We start from the raw sequence: 19,627 nt of genomic DNA, 5'->3' as shown, positions 1-19,627 counted from the left end.
GCAGGGCATTCCATGAACTTACGACTCGCTGAGTGAAGAACCTACCCCTAACTTCAGTCCTATATCTACCCCCCTTAATTTAATTTAAAGCTACCTTGTAATACCCGACTCCATACGCGGGAAAAGGTTCACACTGTCAACCCTATCTAACCCCCTAATCATCTCATTCCCCTTAATTGGATGAGGCTCCTGAAGGACCTTTCTGAGAGGTTTGCAGTGGATCATCTAACGACAGCCACGTCCGGGTTCCTGATCCAGAATGTTGGGATCACAACCTAATCTAGTAAATCCAGTCCTTTGATTCGCAGGCATATTAGACCAAGTCCCCACCTCCCTCCAGATTTCAACCTTCCCAACAGCTCTGGGGACCATCAGCTCCCAGCGTTAGCAGAAGGAAAGAACTTGCATTCACGTGACACCTATGAGGCCCTCACAAAGCAGTTTGGTCAATAAAGTACTTTCAAAGTGGAATCAATGTAGCTGTGTAGAAAGCATAGCAGCAAATGTCGTCATAGCACTTCCTACAATCAGCAAGTGATAATATCATGTTGATTGTGGCAGAGATTTTGGCCAAGGCCCTGGGGTGGAGTCCTTACTCTGTCAGAGGGTCAACTCTGATGTGAATTGCAAACTGCCGAATGAGCCTTTAAAACAGGTCTCATCTACCGTCTCCTGAAGGCAAAGGACCCTATAATATCATGGTGGGGAAGAGCAGGGGAATTCTTCCCAATATCCTAACCTGTAGTTAACCCCAGCCACTGTCCCTAAATAAAAAAGACTTCACTGCTTTTTGTGGGATCTCCTGACATACAATCTGATTTGAAACTTTATTGCTGGAACAGCACAGCAGGTCAGGCAGCATCCAGGGAACAGGAGATTCGACGTTTCGGGCACAGGCCCTTCTTCAGGAATGAGCAGAGAGTGTTCAGCAGGAGAAGATAAAAGGTAGGGAGGAGGGACTTGGAGGAGGGGAGTTGGAAATGTGATAGGTGGAAAGAGGTCAAGGTGAGGGTGATAGGTCGGAGTAGGATGGAGGCGGAGAGGTCAAGAAGAAGACTGCAGGTCAGGAAGGCGGTGCCGGGCTGGAGGGATCCGGCTGAGACAAGGTGGGGGGAGGGGGGATGAAGAAACTGGTGAAGTCCAAGTTCATCCCCTGCGGTTGGAGGGTTCCCAGTCGGAAGATAAGACGCTCCTCCTCCGACCGTCGGGTTGTTGTGGTTTGGCGGTGGATGAGTCCAATGACCTGCATATCCTCGGTGGAGTGGGAGGGGGAGTTGAAATGCTGTGCCACAGGTTGGTTGGGTTGGTTCGTCCGGGTGGCCCAGAGGTGCTCTCTGAATCAGCATACAATCTGATTCATCTCCTACCTTCTCACAAGGCTGTATACAGTGTAAGGGATTAAATAAATGCATGTTTGTCATTTTCTTTTGTTCTTCCGATCTGCTCTTTCCTTTCCTTTTTCCCACTTAAACATCCTCCTCCTTTCCTCTGCCTTTATCTCTCTCACTTTTTTTCAATCAATCTCTTTCTCAGTCTCTTTTTGTCACTCCCTCTCTCTCTGTTTATTTTCCACTGTGCTTTTCTCACATCATTTTTTCTCCCCTTTAACCTAGGCCCATCTGCCTTGCTGTTTTTACTGATGGCTCTGTTTCTGTTTTTAGTGTTTGATAATCGGAGCAGGTCCTTGTGGTCTACGCACCAGCATTGAACTGGCTTTCCTGGGCTGCAAAGTGGTGGTGATAGAGAAGAGGGAGACCTTTGCCAGAAATAATGTCTTGCACTTGTGGCCATACACCATTCATGACCTGCGTTCTCTGGCTGCGAAGAAATTTTATGGCAAGTTCTGTGCAGGAGCAATAGATCACATTAGTAAGTACCTTCCAGAACTCTCACTTGATAACTAACCTCTAGCTCCCATCTTAAAGCATTGGAAATGACTTAAAGAGAAGTCACTGGATGACACAACACCCATCACGCAGAATCGTTAGTGTGGAAATAGGCCATTCGGCCCATTGAGTCCGCACCAACCCTCTGAAGGGCATGCCACCAAGAACCACCCCTCTATTGTAACCTTGCATTTCCCATAGCTAATCCAACTAGCCTGCAAATCCCTGCACACTGTGTGCAATTTAACATGGTCAGTATACCCAACCTGCACACCTTTGGATTGTGGGAGGAAACCAGAACACCTGGAGAATGTGCAAACTCTGCACAGACTGTCGTGTGAGGCTGGAATCGAACCCAGGTCCCTGACACTGTGTTGCAGCAATGCTAACCACTGAGCTACCGGGCTGTCCAGATATCTCTTGCAAAGAGTTTTTCGCATAATTCTATCCAGCCTGCTCGATTCCCAGAGCCCTCTAACGTTGTTCCTGTTTCACTGTTGTGTTGTTAGGTATTCGGCAGCTACAGCTCATACTGGTTAAAGTAGCATTATTACTCGGTGTGGAGATCCAAGTGAACGTGGAGTTTGTGCAGTTACTGGAGCCCTCCGAGGATCAGGAAAGCCCAAGTAAGTTTGTAATTTCTTTCTTACTTTCTTTCTTTCTCTCTCTCTCTCTCTCTCTCTCTCTCTCTCTCTCTCTCTCTCTCTCTCTCTCTCTCTCTCTCTCTCTCTCTCTCTCTCACTCTTTCTCTCGCTCACTCTGCTTCACCTCTTTCTCCATCTCCCCAACGTTCCCACCCCTCGCAACACGAACCAGCTCCCTGTCAGCTCTCCAAGTGACAACTAATATCATAATCCTAGGTCCTTGCATAATAAGCATGCTGCCCAGACTATGCAAGCAAATTAACCATGGCAGGCTTTTCCAGCAACTTCTGCTTCAGGGTTTCCACAAGACCCTTGTCCTGGTGGCATAGTCAGGCTGCACACACAGACTGTGGGACTGTTTTCCATAGTCTACGATGCACTGAGGCTAGCTACTACTCCCCTATGGTCAACCCAATCGAATTGCAGTGTCAGCTGTAGCTCAGTTGGTAGCCCATTTGCCTCTGAATCATTAGATTCTGGATTCAAGACCTACTCCAGATCTTGAGTACTGAAATTAAAGCTGACACTGCAGTGAGATCCTGAGAGAGCACTGCTCTGTTGGTGATCTGGTTTTCAGAGCCATCATCTGCCTGCTTGAGTAGATATAAAAAAATTCCATGGCATTATTTCAAAGAAGTTATCCCTGGCCCATACAGCCCAGTCCATCACCAAAATAGCCTCCCATCTATTGACTTCATCTGTACTTCACTCTGCATTGGGAAAGCAGCCAACACAATCAAAGACCCCTCCCACCCTGGTTATTCTCTCTTCCATCACGCAGAAGATATAAAAGAATCACATACAAACTGATTCAAGAACGTTCTTCCCCACTGCTATCAGGCTTTTGAATGGACCTCTCTTATGTTAATGTTGATCTCTCTCTGCACATAAGACAGCATTTTTCAGTGTACCTCAGTACACATGACAATAATAAATCAAATCAAATTCAAAGACCTAATTCAGAAGCAAAAGCAGAAGTTGCTGGAAAAGCTCTGTAGGTCTGGCACCAGCTGTGAAGACAAATCAGAGTTAACGTTTCTGGTCCGGTGACCCAACCTGAAATGTTAACTCTGATTTCTCTTCACAGATGCTGCCAGACCTGCTGAGCTTTTCCAGCAATTTCTGCTTTTATTTCGGATTTACAGAATACACAGTTCTTCCAGTTTTTATGAAAGACCCAATTACCTGGTCATTATCTCATTACTGTTGTTACTACTGTGTGCGAGTTGGCATGTTTCCTACATTACATCATTGGCTATGCATCAGATGTTAACCTTGAGATATCATAGTTTAGAAATGTGATTACTTTTTGATTACCTTGCAAATCCAGAGATCAAAGGTTGGTATCAAAGTATGGGAGAATTAATGGCCTTTACTTTGTATCTAAAAATTGCAGTTTTAACGTGCTACGCTCCAATAGTAAAAAATCACACAACACCAGGTTATAGTCCAACAGGTTTAATTGGAAGCACACTAACTTTCGGAGCGTCGCTCCTTCATCAGGTGGTTGTCACCTGATGAAGGAGCGTCGCTCCGAAAGCTAGTGTGCTTCCGATTAAACCTGTTGGACTATAACCTGGTGTTGTGTGATTTTTAACTTTGTACACCCCAGTCCAACACCGGCATCTCCAAATCATGACACGCCAATATGTGAACTTAGCATGATAGAATCTTAAAGTGCAAGAGGAGGCCATTTGGCCCATCATGTCTGCATAAGTTCTTTGAAATAGCTACAAAATTAGAGCAATTACTGTATTTCCTTTTTGAATATTTATCCAGTTCCTGTTTGAAAGTCATTATCAAATCAGTTTCCATTGCACTTTCCGAAAATGCATTCCACCTATTAACAACCAGCAGCATTAATGAATATATTTCATCCCCTCCCAGTTCTTTTGCCAGTTGAAAAGTTTTCTTCAGTTTGGACTTCAGGTCATTCAGTAGAGTCATGTAGTCATAGAGCTGTACAGCACAGAAACAGGCCCATGATGGAAAATTCTATTGGACCCAATGGTGTTGCCAACATAATGTGAGGACCATGAAATAATCCTGTGAGATGCTCCACATCCTGCCAAGGTCAAATTGTTAATATTTCCATACTTACCGTCCTAAAATATGTGAAGAATGAGAAGTAATAAGGTTAACTTGACTTCCCCACAAAACTAGTACTAAATATAGGGGACTTTGCTTGATCATATAATTGAAAAGTGAACATCAACAGGATTGATTGGTCAAGTGGTCTCTGGTTTCAGGATTATGCCAAGCAAGACTGCTGCCTTAACAGTGACTGATATACCCAACTTCTGTTTTCATCACACCAGGTCCCGGAGTCTTTAATGGCGTTTAATAACAACAGCTATTGTGTTTCCAATATAAATAAATGATCCAATGTGCTAAATAAACTGATGCTAAAATATCAAGACAGAGGAAGAATTATAGGACAGCAAACCTGTGTTTTGTTAAAATGATTCTCAAAACATGGGCCTAACTGACAAGGCCAACATTTATAGTCTTCCAGCGAGAATGAGCTATCATCCTGAACTGCTGATCAAGGATTTAATACACAGGGAAGTTTAATATCTTTATATACATACTTAATCACTGAAGCAGTTCAGTTCCATACAGTGGCATATGAAGAAACAAACAAACATTGGAGTTTGACTCTATCCAACAAAGAGGCCAAAGGCATTTCTTACTTGCACAAGATACTATTTACGTATATTTCAGGCACTTTGTTGGGGGTGGGGGGGGGGGGGGCTCCAATAACTGAATGGAACCATGTTTAACTTCAGCAGAAAGATCTAAGATGGTGGTCTTTCCCCACTGCGCCTTGGCAGCAGCTGCCCCAAGCTTCAGCGTGTTCCTCAGCATTTAGTCCTGGACCTTGGAATGTGCCAGTCTGAATACTTGGTCAGGGTCAACTCCTTGTTGAGCAGACCAAAGAGCGCCTTTCACTGAATTGATGGTCCTCCAGGCACAGTTGATGTTTGTCTGGGTGTGCGTCTTGGGGAACACCCTGTAGAGCACAGAGTCCTGTGACATAAAATTGCTTGGGACAAACCTCAACAAAAACCATTGCATCTTTCTCCAGACTTCCTTTGCAAAGGCACATTTCAGAAGGATACGTGTGACAGACTCTACCCCTGCAGTCAATTCGGGGTAGTGCACAGTGGTGCAGACAGACTGGGTGTTCATGAAGGATCTCGCAGGTCGTGCCCTTCTCACCACCAGCCAAGTGATGTCTTGCTGTTTGTTGGTAAGATCTGGCGATGAGGCATTCTGCCAAACAATCTGCTCAGGGAACAACCATCAGGTCCCACCCTCTCTTTTTCCCTCAGGGTTTTGAGGATGCCCAGTGCAGACCACTTCCTAATGGACTTGTGGTCAAAGGTGTTTCTCTTTGCAAGTTTTTCCACAAAGGACAGGTGATACAGAGTGGTCCAACTACTTGGAGCATTGTGCGGCAGTGAGGCCAGGCCCATCCTTCACAACTGCAGGGACAGGGAACCTCAGTACATAGTGACACTTGATGTTTATCTACACACAGCTTGATGCAGCCGTACACAAAGCTGGCCGTCAGTATGAGGATGGCGTTGGGTATGTTTCTCGCCCATTTATTCAGAGCTTTGTACAAGGTGTCCCTGCGGACACGGTTCATCTTAGATATCCAGATGTAGTTGAAGATGGTTCGGGTGACGGCAATGGCTCAGGCTCTGGAAATGGTTGAGACCTGCCACATATACAATGAGAGAGTGCCCCACACCTGATGACCAAGTTTTTCCCTGCGATGGAAAGGGATGGAGCTCCCAAAAGCCCAGTTACTGCCCCACCTTGACCTTGGTAATGTACTCCTCCTGGCACTTTGCGCATGCCCTGGCCCCCTGAACCCTATTCCCATCATCTTCAGATAATCTGACCTGAGGGTAAAGGGGATAAAGGATCAGTCAGCCCAATTCCCAAGGAACATAGTCTTGCTTTTACCTTGGCTCCTGAGGCACAGATGCTCATGAGTCTGCACACAGGCATGGATTTGAGCAGAAAATGACAATGTCATCCATGTCCAGGGAGGCTTTGACCTGCTGGCCTCTGCTGCCTGGAATAGTCCCCCCTCTCAGACTCACATCCTTCCTGATGGATTCGGCAAAGGACTCTACAACACACAAATAAGGGGTGTGATGTAAGGATGACTGGTTTCCTTCTCTAAAAGGCCATGAACAAATCATTTGGCTTTTGACAGCTTCACAGTCATGTTTACTGAAACCAGTTTTGTCTTTTCAGATTTTTTAGGACATGAGATTTTCATATTTCCGAAAACAAAGACACGTTTTGCCAAATATTTACATCTTGCACTCCTTAGGACAATTCTCAAGAAATGTCAATAAAAAGGAAAACATAATTTATACTGTATGAGAGAAAAAGTGATGATTGATTGGCAAGTGGAGAATTCGCTAGTTTGATAATCACTGGCAGATAAAGGACATGATCATGTGTACCCTAGAACTCTGTGGGAAGCTAGAGAAGTGATTGCTGGGCCTCTTGCTGAGATATTTGTATCATCGATAGTCACAGGTGAGGTGCTGGAAGACTGGAGGTTGGCTAACATGGTGCCACTGTTTAAGAAGGGTGGTAAGGACAAGCCAGGGAATTATAGACCAGTGAGCCTGACGTCGGTGGTGGGCAAATTGTTGGAGGGAATCCTGAGGGACAGGATGTACATGTATTTGGAAAGGCAAGGACTGATTAGGGATAGTCAACATGGCTTTGTGCATGGGAAATCATGTCTCACAAACTTGATTGAGTTTTTTGAGGAAGTAACAAAGAGGATTGATGAGGGCAGAATGGTAGATGTGATCTATATGGACTTCAGTAAGGCGTTCGACAAGGTTCCCCACGGGAGACTGATTAGCAAGGTTAGATCTCATGGAATACAGGGAGAACTAGCCATTTGGATAAAGAACTGGCACAAAGGTAGAAGAGAGAGGGTGGTGGTGGAGGGTTGTTTTTCAGACTGGAGGCCTGTGACCAGTGGAGTGCCACAAGGATACGTGCTGGGCCCTCTACGTTTTGTCATTTACATAAATGATTTGGATGCGAGCAGAAGAGGTACAGTTAGTAAGTTTGTAGATTACACCAAAATTGGAGGTGTAGTGGACAGCGAAGAGGGTTACCTCAGATTACAACAGAGTCTTAACCAGATGGGCCAACAGACCGAGAAGTGGCAGATGGAGTTTAATTCAGATAAATGTGAGGTGCTGCATTTTGGGAAAGCAAATCTTAGCTGGGCTTATGCACTTAATGGTAAGGTCCTAGGGAGTGTTGCTGAACAAAGAGAACTTGGAGTGCAGGTTCAAAGCTTCTTGAAAGTGGAGTCGCAGGTAGATAGGATAGTGAAAAAGGCATTTGGCATGCTTTCCTTTATTGGTCAGAGTATTGAGTACAAGGGTTGGGAGGTCATATTGTGGCTGTACAGGACATTGGTTAGGCCACTATTGGAATATTGCGTGCAATTCTGGTCTCCTTCCTATCGGAAAGATGTTGTGAAACTTGAAAGGGTTCAGAAAAGAATTACGAGAATGTTGCCAGGGTTGGAGGATTTGACCTATGGGCAGAAACTGAACAGGCTGGGGCTGTTTTCCCTGGAGCGTCGTAGGCTGCGGGGTGACCTTATAGAGGTTTACAAAATTATGAGGGGCATCGATAAGGTAAATAAGCAAAGTCTTTTCCCTGGGGTCGAGGAGTCCAGAACTAGAGGGCATAGGTTTAGGGTGTGAGGGGAAAGATATAAAAGAGACCTAAGGGACAACTTTTTCACGCAGAGGGTGGTATGTGTATGGAATGAGCTGCCAGAGAAAGTGGTGGAGGCTGGTGCAATTGCAACATTTAAGAGGCATTTGGATGGGTGTATGAATAGGAAGGGTTTGGAGGGATATGGGCCCGGTGGGACTAGATTGTGTTGGGATATCTGGTCGGCATGGATGGGTTGGACTGAAGGGCCTGTTTCCATGCTGTACATCTCTATGACTCCGACTCTATAACTGCCAATTTGTTTAAATTTTAAGACAGGCAGGTTGACTCTTTTGATCAAGGTTCTACTCTGAGAAATTAACCAAAGAATGTTGGTCACCTGTTTTGTTGAGTTGAAATAGGCAGAACTTCTGTACATGTGCTTTCTGTTTGCAAAGAATATGCCTCTGGATATTACTGTATGCAGTGTTCGTTCTGTACATTGTATCACATTGTGAGCCTGACTGACCATCCTAGAATAGTTGTCAGTATAATTCTTTGCACAGTGAGGATCATTCAGCAATTATTGTCTCGTTTCAGAATCATCACATATTGAGCATAGTGTTTTGAGTTTTGTGTGTACATGATCATGGTTGGGCATGCTCAGTACCTCTCTGTTGTGAACAGAGCAAGGGATATGCTCTTTGATATAATCTTTGTTCTTTGCAGACAGAAAGAACCGGTACAGACACTGTGATCCCCCCCCCCCCACCCCATTCTAGTTTCCTTATTTATGGTTGCTCTTTATCAATTCTGCTGAATCCATTATAATGTTGAACGCCTGAATTTAATCACTCCCATCTCACAATCTTCTAACCTCAAGGGAATACAAGCCCGATCTATATATTGAAGCATAGAATTCCAACTTGTGCCTTGAGCTGTTTTTAAAAAATCCTTGTTACTGTCTCTCCATGGGCACTCATTGCCTTCTGTAAAGAAATTGTGACGCACGTCAGGGTATCTGTTTCATCGTCTGTGCTGCTAGTGTCATCTAAAACCCTCCATTTGTTACATTGAATCACAACAACATGATGTACTTATGATCAAGTATACATTAACCTTATCCATACACGTTAATTATGCTCAAAAACACAGTGTTCAAAGTATCTTGATAAACTCATCAAGCATTCTTCACTTATACTATTATGTTTTAGTGCTGCATGTTTCTCAGTCCACAGTAAGGCATTTCCCTTACTGACTCGCCTCTGTACAAATGTCTGGAGAGAGACGTCAGGACAAACCCAGACAGTTCCCTTCTACAGCTCACCTACTGAACCTTCCATTCATGCAGCAATCTTCGTTCTTTATACAAATTCACCAGAGCTATCATTTTCTGTGCCATCCACGATCCCCAAAATAAGGCAGAACTTGCAATTTTGTACTTCCTTTCATGACTCCACGATATCTCAAAGTATTTTATAGCCAATTAAGCACATTTTTTTGAAGTTGAGTCCCTGGAAGTATGGCGGCCAATTTGTACACATCATGATTCCACAAACAGCATTCTGGTAATGGTCAGATAACCTGATATTACTGATTGAAACCTAAATGTTGGCTCAAAGCCCTACAGAGCATTCACCTACTGTCTTAATAGTTCCCCTAGATATTCCACATCCATTTTGAATGTGCAGATTGTTCAATGTTTCATCCTTTGACAATACAACACACCTTTAATGTGGCACTGGGAACATCAGCCAAGATTCTGTGCTTGAATCTCGGGATTAGGATTTTAACTACCCCTTCTGGCTCAGCAGAGAGTGGAAAAAGTCAGGTTGAGAAAATTGGATAAATATTGAAAAGGGAGAAATTTATAGGCAATTGGGACAGAACAAAGCAGAATGGCACCAAATGAATAGTTCTTCCCAAGAGCTGACTTGGCCATGATGGGTCAAATGCAGCCTTTTGTGCTGAATACTCCTCTGACCCTGGTACTGTCTGTGCTGTGGTCACGTTGCACCTGCAGTGCAATGTCTAGATTTGTTCGCTCAAATGTAAGGAAAATATTCAAGCCCTGGAGATTCAACAAAGATGAGCCATGAGCCTAATTTGAGTAATGAGGAAATATTAGAGAAACCAATCTTTAAAAGGAGAAGGGATTAACTGTATAAATTACTTAGAAGCTTCTCTACAGCTTCCTCAGCACTCTCACAGTTTTGTGTCATCAACAAACTTGAGAAATATTGTCATAAATAATTTTGTGAATTGGATTAGCTTTAAGACAAACTGATAGCTTCATGGTTACTTTCACTTAGCCAGGTTACAAATACGATCATGGAATTAATGACCCACTGACTATTTGCTGCATTTTCAGGTTTTTATGTTGGATTACTAGCATACACAGTATTTTCAAGTATTGAAGGTAGCTTGGGTTGAACTCTTGACTTCTGGTGCTTTAGAGAGACAGGTTAAATGGAGTCAGAGGTCTTAGTGGCCTCAAGTTGGAAACTTTTGTTTACAAACTTTATTGAGTACATGGTGCTCAGTTAAAATCTTTTTTTAAAAATCTGTATATATTTCCCTGAAAGTAATCTCCCTACCGTTGAATAAACATTTGGCAGTTGCCTCGCCTGTGGCACACAGATGTTCCTAAGTATCTCACTCCAGGATTTTCCCATCCAAAGAAATGATGGGGAGAATGGCAGGAAGGGCAGGCAATGAGGTGGGGAGGTGCTACTCTGTTCCTGCTCCGTCAGAAATTAAATTCTGGGTGGGAAGGTTGGGCCCCCCGACTCACTGCCAATTAAGGCCTCTAAGTGTTCAATAAAATGAGCAGTTAAGGGCCTTTTCCCATCACTGCTGCAACAAGCTCCTGTGATGTAGCTGTAGTGTCCCTACCTCTGAACCAGGAGACCTGAATTCAAGTCTCGCCTCCACCTTTAGACAGGTTAATTTGGAAAGTCTCTCCACCACCCTAATTAACTTTGTTCCTGGCAGGCCAGAAACATGGAAGTTGCTTCTTCTGAAGAAGGAGCTGATTCATACTGGACTTGAAGCATTAACCTGGTTTCTTTCTCCACAATTGCTGACAGACCTGCTGAGTTTTGCCAACACTCTCTGTGTTTATATTTCAGATTTCCAGCAGTTGCAGTATTTATTTTGAATTTCTGAAGCATGAATCCAGGCCTCTGGATTACTTGTCCAGTGACATGACAACTACAGCGTCATCTCTCTCTCCCAATTAAACACTTAGAAAATCAACAGTGTATAAAGGGAATGGGCTGCTTTAGTTCAAATTCTTTTACATATTTGAAATCTAGTACTTTTAGAAAAGGGTTCTTAGGATGTGAATGGTGCTTTTATACATCCCTAATTCCAAAGGTGTTGGTGAGCCGATTTGTCGAACTGCTGCAGTCCCTATGGTGTAGGTACATCTAGAATGTTACTAAGAAGGCAGTTCCAGGAATATTAGCCCAGGAGCAATGAAGGAACAGTGACCTAGTTCCAATTATGAGTAACACTTGTGATTGAGTGGAGGTGGTGTTCCCCTACCTCTCTCCTTGAGGCATTTCAAGATGCTGCCCAAAGAGCTTTGCTGAGTTTGGTACTTGTTCCACAGTAACTGTTTCAGTGTGTGACAGTGGGACTTGCAGGAAATTCACCTGCACTGCATGTCTCAATTTTTTCAGTATGTTCATCTCCGACTGGATAAGTATAGTGCATCGCAAATGTGCAAATAGGAACCGGGCTTGTCTCCTGCTCAGTCCAAAGTGGTCGACTGTGCCCTGATTATAACTTTCTCAAAGATAATAATAGTCACCGCCTGGAAAGTATTTCTGGCACTCCAAGAATGTCAGCTAACGGCCCATCCAAACTGCCTTGATGTTCTGAGTGGCCACTTCAAGTTTGTCAGAGTTTCTAGCACACACTTCAAATCAAGTCTGACACTGTGTGTCCACAAATCATCAGTGCAATAACTGCCCAGGAGTCCATTCCACATAATTTAAACAAAGTAATGAATATAAACACTGCTTTGTTGATTAGTTAACCTCTTACACCTCCTTTACTCAGTTTGCATTAGAATGTGGACTTCATTAGAAAGGAGGAAAGATTTAACTGTTCACTAAACAAAGGAGAAAATTCTAGATTTTCATTTGCTGTGAAAAATGTTAATTAGAGACCACACAGTGAATTTTGTCAATTTTATAAGCATAATTCTCTGATGTGCCTGTTGCAAGCGAAGGTGATGTTTATTGCACTCTGCTCAATGACCTGAGAGCTGAAGGGAGCTATCTTCTTAAACTTCTGACGGCAGATTTGATGCTGCTGGGTATGTTGTTAGATCACTTCAAAAGGGGCAGTTAAGAATTATTCCTTTTAACATAGGGCTGGAACCACTTTAGATACAGACTGGGTAAGGACAGCACCTCTTTCCCTAAACAGACTCGAATGAATTAGTTCAGGTTTTACAATGATCCACAGCTCATAGTCACTTTTACTAATACCCAGTTTGTTATTCAAGATTTTATCCATCGAATTCTCAAAATGCAAGATGGTGTTTAAACTCAAGTTTTCTGCATGAATAGTCCAGTAACATAGCTTGCTACATTATTATAGAGTTAATTATTACATTTATGGATCAATATGAAGGATTTGAGAAAATGTCTGCTAGGGTCTAATCTTTCTCTTGTAAGTATACTGAGAATCTACATTAATAGCAATTTTATATAATTATGGGATGTAACAAGAACAGATTTTATTGCACCTGACTATTTGTACTTGAGAAGGTGGTGGTGGACTGTTCAGTCCAGCTGGTATAGGTCCATTCACAGTGCTGTTAGGGATAGACCTTAGGATTCTGACCCAGCAACAATGAAGGGATATTGTTTCAAGCCAGTGTGTTATGATATGAATTTCCATGAATGCATTTTTAAAAAAATGTCCTGGATGATTTAAAGTTTCTTGAGGGTTATCAGAGCTGTGCTCATCCAGTCAAATCAACAGAGTTCCATCACACTCCTGACATGTCCCTTGTAGGGGGTGGACAGGCTCTGGGGAGTCAGAAGATGTTATTCAGCAGAGAATTTCCAGCTTCTCACCTTTGTTTGTTGCTGCTATATTTACAAGATTAATCCAGTCAAGTGTTTTGTCATTGGTGACTCTGAGTTGCTCTTTCCTTACAAAACTAAATTACTTTGGTACATCCAGATTTTTTTTTATTGTTTTATCAACTAGTCATATTAGCAAAAATATTTTAAAAGTCCATTGAACATTTTAATCTTCAAGCCTTTGAATGTGTCAACACAATGAAGAGGACCACTGAATGTTGATGGGGACTATTTAAAAGTTACAAATCATATTAAAGTGTATAGTTCTATAACAATGGAATACTGCATTTGCCAATTTAACTAATTATCCCACACTTGAATGTAGGACCAGGATGGCGAGCAGAGGTGCGGCCCAGTGATCACCCCGTCTCAGACTTTACCTTCGATGTTATTGTTGGTGCAGATGGGCGAAGGAGCAGTTTACAAGGTGACAAATCTTTAACAAAGATTGCTCGCTATCACCTTTCCCTTCATTTTCACTTTCCCTTTATCTCTCTTCTGATCACTTTCTGTTTATCTATCTGTTTCTCTATCTCTCTCTTCTTATCTCCTTCCTTCTCTATCTCTATGTCTCTTTCTCTCTTTCGTTTTTGCCTAGTCTCTCCTCCTGTCTCCCTTTTTCTGTCTTTTTAAATACCCCTTCTTGGTCCCTTCCAATGGTATCAGTGGAATGAAGGAGGAGAATAAAATTGATGCTCAGTGTTGTATTCAGCAATGAATATAGAACACAAAACTGTACAGCACAGGAACCGACCCTTCCGCCCATGATGTTGTGCCAAACATGATGCCAAATTAAACAAATTCCTTCTTCCTGCCCTTTGTCTAAATCACTCCATTTCTTTCATATTTGTGTGCTTATCTAAAAGTCTCTTAAACGCTCCTATCGTATCTGCCTCTACCATCACCCTGGCAGCATGTTCCATACTCCTACCACACTCTGCGTAAAAAAACTTGCCTCTCACATCTCCTTTTAATTTTCCTCCTCTCACCTTAAATGAGTGCCTTCTAGTTTTAGACATTCCAACTCTGGGGGAAAAATATTCTGACTGCCAACCCTGTCTGTGCAACTCATAACTTTATAGACTTGTATCGAGTCTCCCCTCGGCCTCCACCGCTCAAGAGAAAAACAACCCGAGTTTTTCTAGCCTCTCCTTATAGCTCATACTCTCTAATATCGGCTGCACCATGGTAAACCTCTTCTGCACCCTCCACATCCTTCCTGTAATGTGGTGACCAGAATTGGTGACTCTTAAGTGTGGCCTAACCAAAGTCTTTTAAAGCTGCAACATGACATCCTGACTCTTGTACTCAGTTCCCTGACCAATAAAGCCAAGTATACCATACACCTTCTTTATCACCCTATCGACTTCCATGGCCACATTCAGGGAGCTATGGACTTGACCCCCAAGATCCCTCTGTACATTAATGCTGTTCAGGGTCCTGCTATTAACTGTATACTTTTCCTTAACATTTCATCTCCCAAAGTGCACCTCACACTTACCCGGATTAAACTCCATCTGCCATTTCTCCGTCCATATCTGCAACTGATCTATATCCCTCTGAATCCTTTGACAACCTTCTATACTGGTCTTTGTTACTTCTGTAAACTTACTAACCTAACCATCTACATTTTCATCTGAGTCATTTATATAATTACAAAACAGTAGAGGTCTCGGTACAGATTCCTGCGGAACACCACTAGTCATGGACCTCCAGCCTGAAAGGCAACCTTGCACGATGATGTTCCATAGGGTCCACCCTATTATAAAGAAGACCTCTTATTGACAGCAAATTTCCTTTGTTTAAAATGACTGAAGGATTTGATAGTGTAGTAAGAGAAAATATTTCCATTGGGAAATCTGGAATTAAATTATAACAAAATGTCCCAAGATACTCCATAGTTGTGCTGTCAAACAATTTTGACACTGGATCACATAAGGGGACATTACATCAGCGGCTTGGCCAAAAAAGTAAGTTGAAGGAGCCCCTTAAAGGAGAAAAGTGAGCAGAAAGGTCTGAGGAGGCAATTCCAGAGCTCAGGCCTCAGGCAGCTACAGGTTGGGGAGGGTGATGTGGCTATAGGAGGTTACATAAATAGAGCTGAGGGAGGCCATGGAAGCATAAAAAAAAACAAGGAATAGAGCCAGTGCAGGTCAGCAAGTACACGGGCGATGTGTGAATAGGATTTGGTGTGGGTTAAGACATAGGCAGGAGTGTTTTAGGTGAATTCAAATTTATGGAAAATAGAAGATGGGAAATCAGCCAAGAAAGTACTGGAATAGTCACGTCTAGCTGTAACAAAGGCACAGATGAGAATTTCAGCTGTGGATGGAATAAGGATGGGGTGGAGTTGGACAATGCTACAGGAATAGAGGCAGGATGATGGAAAGCATATGAAGTTGGAAGTTCATCTGATGGTCAAACTATATGCCAGAATTATGAGCATTTGTTGCTTTAACATTAAAGTTTGGCAGTTTGAGTAAAATTAGGGAGCACTTCTTCAAATGAAATGTCAATAAAAATCTGGAACCATCTCCTAAATTTCATTGAGAACAATTACAATATTTAAAAGGTAACTGGGTGGGTAAATGATTAAGAAGGGCTTGGAGGAATCCAGGTCAAATGCTGGCAAATAGGTTTAGGTCAGATTGGGATGTCTGGTTGGCGCAGGGTAAGTTGGACCGAATGTTCTGTTTCTGTGCTGAATGAATCTATAAGAGATATTCAGAGAGGTCAAGTTTTATTTCCCTTCCCATTTTCATTCTTTATTTCATGATCAATTTCATGCCAAGTATAAACTCTTTAAAAGAAATGTTTTGTCAACTTGAAGCAAAAGACGTTTGCACTGAAAAGAAAAGAATTAAACAGTTTTGTTCATTTTGTGTCTGGGAGATGTGTTGATTAGATGTGGAAGGACAACCAAGGATTCATCTTGAAGGGCTGCCAAGGTTGGATGAACACAGGCATAGCTGTGCTGTAGACTGTTCAGTTCCCTCGCTGTTTCAGCAAGTTCTGTAGCTAACCAGTCCAATGACAGCCCCTGACTTGATGTTTAAACCCACTCCTGACCCAAATATGAAGGATAAAAGCAAAACACTGGCAATGCAAGAATTCAATAAAAAGAGCAACAGAAAATGCTGGAGAAACTCAGCAGAGGGAGAGGGAAACAGAGTTAGCATTTCGTATACAAAGATATCGGAACTGAATGCAGTTGGAAAAGATGGTCTTTATGTTGTCAAAGGCGGAGAGGAACTTGTGAAACAGATGGTAAGGAAGTCCACAGCAAAAGACAAAGGGAGTGCTAATGGTGGTGAAGGAGTGATTCAGCTATCAAATAGGTGTGAGCGATAGGCATGAACGGAGAAAATAGCTCCGTTCTGCTGAGAGCAAAGTAAACAAGACACAAACAAGATGCAGGGGTTGGGAGAGGCAGGGGGTATGATAATCAAAATGGAGGATGGTGTTCAGCAAGTTGTTGAACTCAATGTTGTGTCCTGAAGGCAGTGAAGTGCCTGAATGGAATATGAGGTGCTGTTCCTTCAGCTTGTGTTGAGCTTCCCTGTAACAGACCTATGACAGAAATGTTGGGGTGGTAATAAGGTGGTTCATTGAAATGGCGAGTCATTCTTATAGAGAGCAATGAGGTGTTCCACTTAAGAACAAAGCCTATTGGGGACAGAATGATCTAGGTTTTCATTACGAGAAAGCTGCAATTGATTCAATGTTCCAGGACACAGACTGATAATAATTTGCAACAAAGTGCAATCCTTTTTGAGTTTTTCATCATTCACTGTCTCTATTTGGGTTTCTATTTGTCTCTTAGTCATGAGTTGCCGCATTTTTTTCTCTCTCGTTTTTTTTTCTGTGATTTTCTCTCACTCATGTTTTCAAACTCTCATACTCACACATGCACACAAACAAATTATGCAGCAGGAACTTAGCAGTAAATCTGAAATTGAGTTTCAGACAGCACTGAGCAACCTGTAGCTCTACCTTTAATGCAGTCTGATCTGGAGATGCTAACACCAGGTGCCAGGAACGTGTTCTGCTTCCAAGTGTCACACGGACAATTACAGATTTGTCAAAATGAAGCAAATCAAGCTGCTGTCCAGATTTGATTTTGAATTATCTGCTGTCGCAAATAGTGTCAAATACTAATGAAAGTAGTCTATCCTAACACATTAAACGTGTTTAAGAGAGCAATAAAATAAAAGCATCTGTAAAAGTTATGGGATAGGGCTTGTTTCTGTTGAAACAGCTGTGATAATATATTTCAGGCTTTAGAAGAAAAGAGTTCCGTGGGAAACTGGCCATCGCCATCACTGCCAACTTCATCAACCGAAACACAACAGCCGAGGCAAAAGTCGAGGAAATTAGCGGCGTCGCTTTCATCTTCAATCAGAAATTCTTCCAGGATTTGAAGGAGGAAACAGGTGGGTGTTGACCTACCTCACAAGGCACTCCAAACTAAACAGTCTTGTGACAAAAACATGAGACGATACTTCGGGTGGAGTGAAAGTGAAAGTTTCAGTTCTCTGGCTGTGCTACCCTCCTGATAACCACAGCAGTCTAACTTTCTATACTGGTCAACAGCTTCAAATTCCACCGTCTTTTACACAGCGAAATCCACCTCTCATCCCTGCAGCAGGATGACGGGGTCTGTGGAAGGCATTCAAACATATGAACAAGGAGCAAGAATAGGCCATTCAGCCCCTTGAGTCTGCTGTCCCATTCAATATGATCATGGCTGTCTTAAAAATATTCAAGGAATCTGCCTCCTTTCTGGAAGAGGGTTCCAAAGAATCTGAATAAAGGCCGAAAGAACTGCAGATGCTGTCAATCAAAAACAAAACCAGAAATTGCTGGAAAAGCTCAGCATATCCAGCATCATCAGTGGAGAGAAATCAGAGTTAATGATTCGGTTCCAATGACCCTTCTTCAGAATGGTTCTGATTTCTCTGCACAGATGCTGCCAGATCCGCTGAGCTTTTCTGGCAATTTTTGTTCTTGCTTCCAAAGTTCCTGAATCTTTTTTGAGATAAACAAAATTGCCCAGTTTCTGTTGTAAATGACCAACACCTGAATTTTAAAGAGTGAATCCAAGTTCTAGATATCCCTGTAAGAGGAAACGTCCTCTCCACATCTCTCTTGTCAAGACCCCTCGCTGCCCCGAACACCCTCCCCATGATCTTGTATGTTTCAATTAGCCATCTCTTAATCTTCTGAGCGCCAACGGTAGAAGCCTAGTCTGTAGAGTATGGAGCAAAGGTGACAGATCAACTATTGTCAAACAAAACAAATTTGAGGGATTGAATCATTTTGAGTTAAGGAATTAAACCAGGTAAGTGGAATTAAGATAAGGAGTCAATCAAGTTGAATGTGGCAACATGCCTAAGGGCTGAATGGCGCCCTCCTGTTTCTGTGTGAACAGTTTCCGTGGTGAAATTGATCTTGAGAGTGACTTGACTTTTGAAAAGTCCTACACAGTTCTAATGTTGAATTTTCTGCTTTTTTTTCAGGAATTGATCTGGAGAATATTGTTTATTATAAGGATAATACCCATTACTTTGTAATGACAGCAAAAAAACAGAGCTTGCTGGACAAAGGAGTGATTGTCAATGTAGGTGTAACTCTCCCTTGGGGGTTGTTGGGTTCTGTGTGAAGAATGTAATGGTGACCCTATCTTCCAGCACGAACTGGGGCTCACAGTCCAAAATTATCAAAGGTTTCACTTATCCTCCTGTCTGATCCCATTCCTGATGAAGGGCTTATACCCAAAACATCGATTCTCCTGCTCCTCGGATGCTGCCTGACCCGCTGTGCTTTTCAAGCACCACACTTTTTGACTCTGATCCCACAATTGTGCCAAGTCCACAACATGATCCAATCTTGACAGTGGAAACACAGGCTCAGGGAAAGCTTTCTTGATCCCAGTGCATTAACACAAAATCAGCTGTATTCAGAAAGCCCACCTCACCCTGCCCCACAGTGAAATTACTATTTACAATCACATAGGAGTGCTATTTTGCACTCTCATTGGCTTGCACATTGTTTCTGTCCCTCTTGCACAGGCTTCACACAATATTGCTTTCACTTTTTTCCTTGCTACTGGGCACATGTGAATTCTTTCTTATTCTCACTCCTTTCTTTTTGTTTCCATTTTCCTTGTCTGCCTCCCCTCTCTGACTGCCCCGGCCGCACCTCACTCCCCACCATCTCCCCAATACATCTCCCCCTCATCCCCATGCGTGTCTCACTCTCCCCACATCTC

General features: G+C 42.8%; 1 protein-coding gene across 15 annotated transcripts in view; it reads left to right on the top strand.

Moving 5' to 3' along the window:
- The window catches only part of LOC122557729 (F-actin-monooxygenase MICAL2-like), a 174,847-nt gene that overhangs the window by 102,570 nt on the left and 52,650 nt on the right, over window positions 1–19,627 (top strand). For all 15 annotated transcript variants that reach the window (XM_043705670.1, XM_043705666.1, XM_043705669.1 and 12 more), the window contains exons 3-7: window positions 1,662–1,869; window positions 2,396–2,512; window positions 13,682–13,783; window positions 17,634–17,789; window positions 18,876–18,976. In XM_043705670.1, coding sequence (XP_043561605.1) covers window positions 1,662–1,869; window positions 2,396–2,512; window positions 13,682–13,783; window positions 17,634–17,789; window positions 18,876–18,976 — 684 coding nt within the window. The remainder of the gene's footprint in view (window positions 1–1,661; window positions 1,870–2,395; window positions 2,513–13,681; window positions 13,784–17,633; window positions 17,790–18,875; window positions 18,977–19,627) is intronic.

This window comes from Chiloscyllium plagiosum, chromosome 16 (assembly GCF_004010195.1).
Source record: "Chiloscyllium plagiosum isolate BGI_BamShark_2017 chromosome 16, ASM401019v2, whole genome shotgun sequence".
In the NCBI taxonomy this organism is placed as follows: Eukaryota; Metazoa; Chordata; class Chondrichthyes; order Orectolobiformes; family Hemiscylliidae; genus Chiloscyllium; species Chiloscyllium plagiosum.
This window is presented reverse-complemented; position numbering and strand designations above follow the sequence as displayed.